Source organism: Triticum aestivum, chromosome 4D, assembly GCF_018294505.1.
Source record: "Triticum aestivum cultivar Chinese Spring chromosome 4D, IWGSC CS RefSeq v2.1, whole genome shotgun sequence".
NCBI classification, from domain to species: Eukaryota; Viridiplantae; Streptophyta; class Magnoliopsida; order Poales; family Poaceae; genus Triticum; species Triticum aestivum.
This window is the reverse complement of record NC_057805.1, coordinates 517,243,654-517,246,566: the sequence shown is the minus strand read 5'-3', so window position 1 is coordinate 517,246,566 and position 2,913 is coordinate 517,243,654. Positions and strand designations below refer to the sequence as shown.

At 54.0% G+C, this 2,913-nt stretch overlaps 1 protein-coding gene across 1 annotated transcript; it reads left to right on the top strand.

Annotated features, from left to right (window-relative positions):
- LOC123100826 (protein NRT1/ PTR FAMILY 8.2-like) lies at window positions 1-2,180 on the top strand. The gene has a single exon (XM_044522698.1). It carries the CDS (start codon window positions 105-107, stop codon window positions 1,848-1,850), a length of 1,746 nt encoding a protein of 581 aa, XP_044378633.1. The 5' UTR covers window positions 1-104; the 3' UTR covers window positions 1,851-2,180.
- The last annotated feature ends 733 nt before the right edge of the window (window positions 2,181-2,913 follow it).

The window sequence follows — 2,913 nt, the reverse complement described above, 5'->3', positions numbered from 1 at the left end:
AATAACCTGCTGCGACTTACCCTATATCTATCTATCTACCACGTACAGTATATCCCTCAACAACAAAACAAAAGCTCGCATTATTGGATCCCCCGGCCGGCAAGATGGCGGCGGGTGCGACGACGATGGATGGCACCGTGAATCTCTCCGGCGAGCCGGCGGTGAGGGGCAAGACGGGGGGTTGGAGGGCGTGCCCCTTCATCCTGGCCAACGAGTGCTGCGAGCGCCTCGCCTACTACGGCATGAGCTCCAATCTGGTCAACTACATGATCGACCGCCTCCACCAGGGCAACGCCGCCGCCGCCACCAACGTCAACAACTGGTCCGGCACCTGCTACGTCATGCCCCTCCTCGGCGCCTTCATCGCCGACGCCTACCTCGGCCGCTTCCGCACCATCGCCGCCTTCATGTCCCTCTACATCGCCGGCCTCGCCCTCCTCACCCTCACCGCCACCGTGCCCGGCCTCCGCCCGCCCGACTGCGCCGGCTGCAAGCCCGCCGCCGGCCAGACCGCCGCCTTCTTCACCGCGCTCTACCTCATCGCCGTCGGCACCGGCGGCATCAAGCCCTGCGTCTCCTCCTTCGGCGCCGACCAGTTCGACGACGCCGACCCGCGCGAGATGCGCAGCAAGAGCTCCTTCTTCAACTGGTTCTACATGTCCATCAACGTCGGCGCCCTCGTCGCCTCCTCGGTGCTCGTCTGGGTCCAGATGAACGTCGGCTGGGGCTGGGGATTCGGCATCCCCGCCGCCGCCATGGCCGTCGCCGTCGTCAGCTTCCTCATGGGGAGCAGGCTCTACAGGTACCAGAAGCCCGGGGGCAGCCCGCTCACCAGGATGCTGCAGGTCGTGGTCGCCGCCTGCAGGAAGTCGCACGTTCCTCTCCCCGCCGACCCCTCCCTGCTGCACGAGGTGGCGTCGCCGGACGGCAAGGCCGCCATCGAGGGCAGCAGGAGGCTGGAGCACACGGAGCAGCTGAGGTGCCTGGACAAGGCCGCCGTGGTGACGACGCCCGGCGGCGCTGAAGAAGAGGACGAGGGCCCGTGGAGGCTGTGCACGGTGACGCAGGTGGAGGAGCTCAAGAGCATGGTGCGGCTGCTGCCGGTGTGGGCGAGCGGCATCGTCATGTCGGCGGTGTACAGCCAGATGAGCACCATGTTCGTGCTCCAGGGCAACACCCTCGACCCGCGCATGGGCGCCTCCTTCAAGATCCCCGCCGCCTCGCTCTCCATCTTCGACACCATCGCCGTCATCGTCTGGGCGCTGGCCTACGACCGGCTCATCGTGCCCGCCGCGCGCCGGATCACGGGCCACCCGCGCGGCTTCACGCAGCTCCAGCGCATGGGCATCGGCCTGGTGATATCCATCTTCTCCATGGTGGCCGCCGGGGTGCTGGAAGTTGTCAGGCTCCACGTCGCCGCCACACACGGCATGCTGGACTCCAAGGAGTACCTGCCCATGTCCATCTTCTGGCAGGTGCCGCAGTACTTCATCGTGGGGGCGGCGGAGGTGTTCACGTTCGTGGGGCAGATCGAGTTCTTCTACGACCAGTCGCCGGACGCCATGAGGAGCATGGGGTCGGCGCTGTCGCTCACGTCCAACGCGCTGGGCAACTACCTGAGCACGCTGCTGGTGGTGATCGTGACGGCCATCTCGACGAGGAACGGCGGCCTCGGGTGGATCCCGGATGACAACCTCAACCGGGGGCACCTCGACTACTTCTACTGGGTGCTGGCCGTGCTCAGCGCCCTCAACTTCATCGTCTACCTCTGGATAGCAAAGTGGTACAAGTACAAGGCCACAGCACCTCCTGCAGCAGCTTCAGTCGTTGCCATCGACGACACCAATTAGAATTTGTACTAGTGTTAATTCCTTCCCCATATACTTCCTCCGTTCCTAAATATAAGTCTTTGGGGAGGTTCTACTATGGACCACATACGAAGCAAAATGAGTGAATCTACACTCTAAATGCATCTATATACACCCGTATGTGGCTCATAGTGAAATCACTACAAATACTTATATTTAGGAACAGAAGGGAGTATATTATATGCATGTTTTAGGGGTGAAACAAGTTAAGTTTGAGATGATTTTATCTTGAAATTGTAGCTTTTGCTTTTGAGTGCAAAATTCTAGCTAGTACCAGCAGTTAATTAGTGGGGAATCTGATCTCATCTGATATATCAAGTAGTGTTATCTAGGAGGTATCACACCTGGTGTTCTGTTTTTTCACATGACTCGTTTTTTCAGACTGTTTCTAATTGGAAGGGGTGCATTACTTTACTATAATTAGATTCATCACTAAACCATTGTAAACAGCTAAACATCCTGACATATATAGGATGCATGCATATCTTGCTTAATTATAGTAGTCGTGATCAGCATGCATGTTTTCTGATCTGGGGCATTAGGTAAAATTAACAGCTAGCAGCAATCATTTTCAAACATATATACAAGACAGTAGGTAAAAAAGCATTTATATGTGCCCACTGGACATTTTATTAACCTAAAAATTAAGTAACAAACACATTAGCAATGCACCAAGGATGAACTCTAAAATAGTTGACTGTTAAATTTGTCACGAACAAGCTAGATTACATGAGATTTATTTGTTTTTCTCTTCTCTCATATATGGCATTGGATTGTTAGATACATGTTACATGAAATTGCCACGAACAAGCTAGAGCCAGGTTTTTTAAGTTTAAATTTAAATGGCTAGCTGTTCAAATGGCAGATACTCTATGTGATGGACAGAGGTGGGTTATAATGCTGAATGATTAGATTTGATATTTCAACAAACAAATTAACATTTACACTATGATCTACACTATGATCTAGTTAAGCATATCTATTCCAATCAAATCAAATTTTACTGATCTAGTTAAGCATCTTTCAATACATCTTGCGGTCTTCT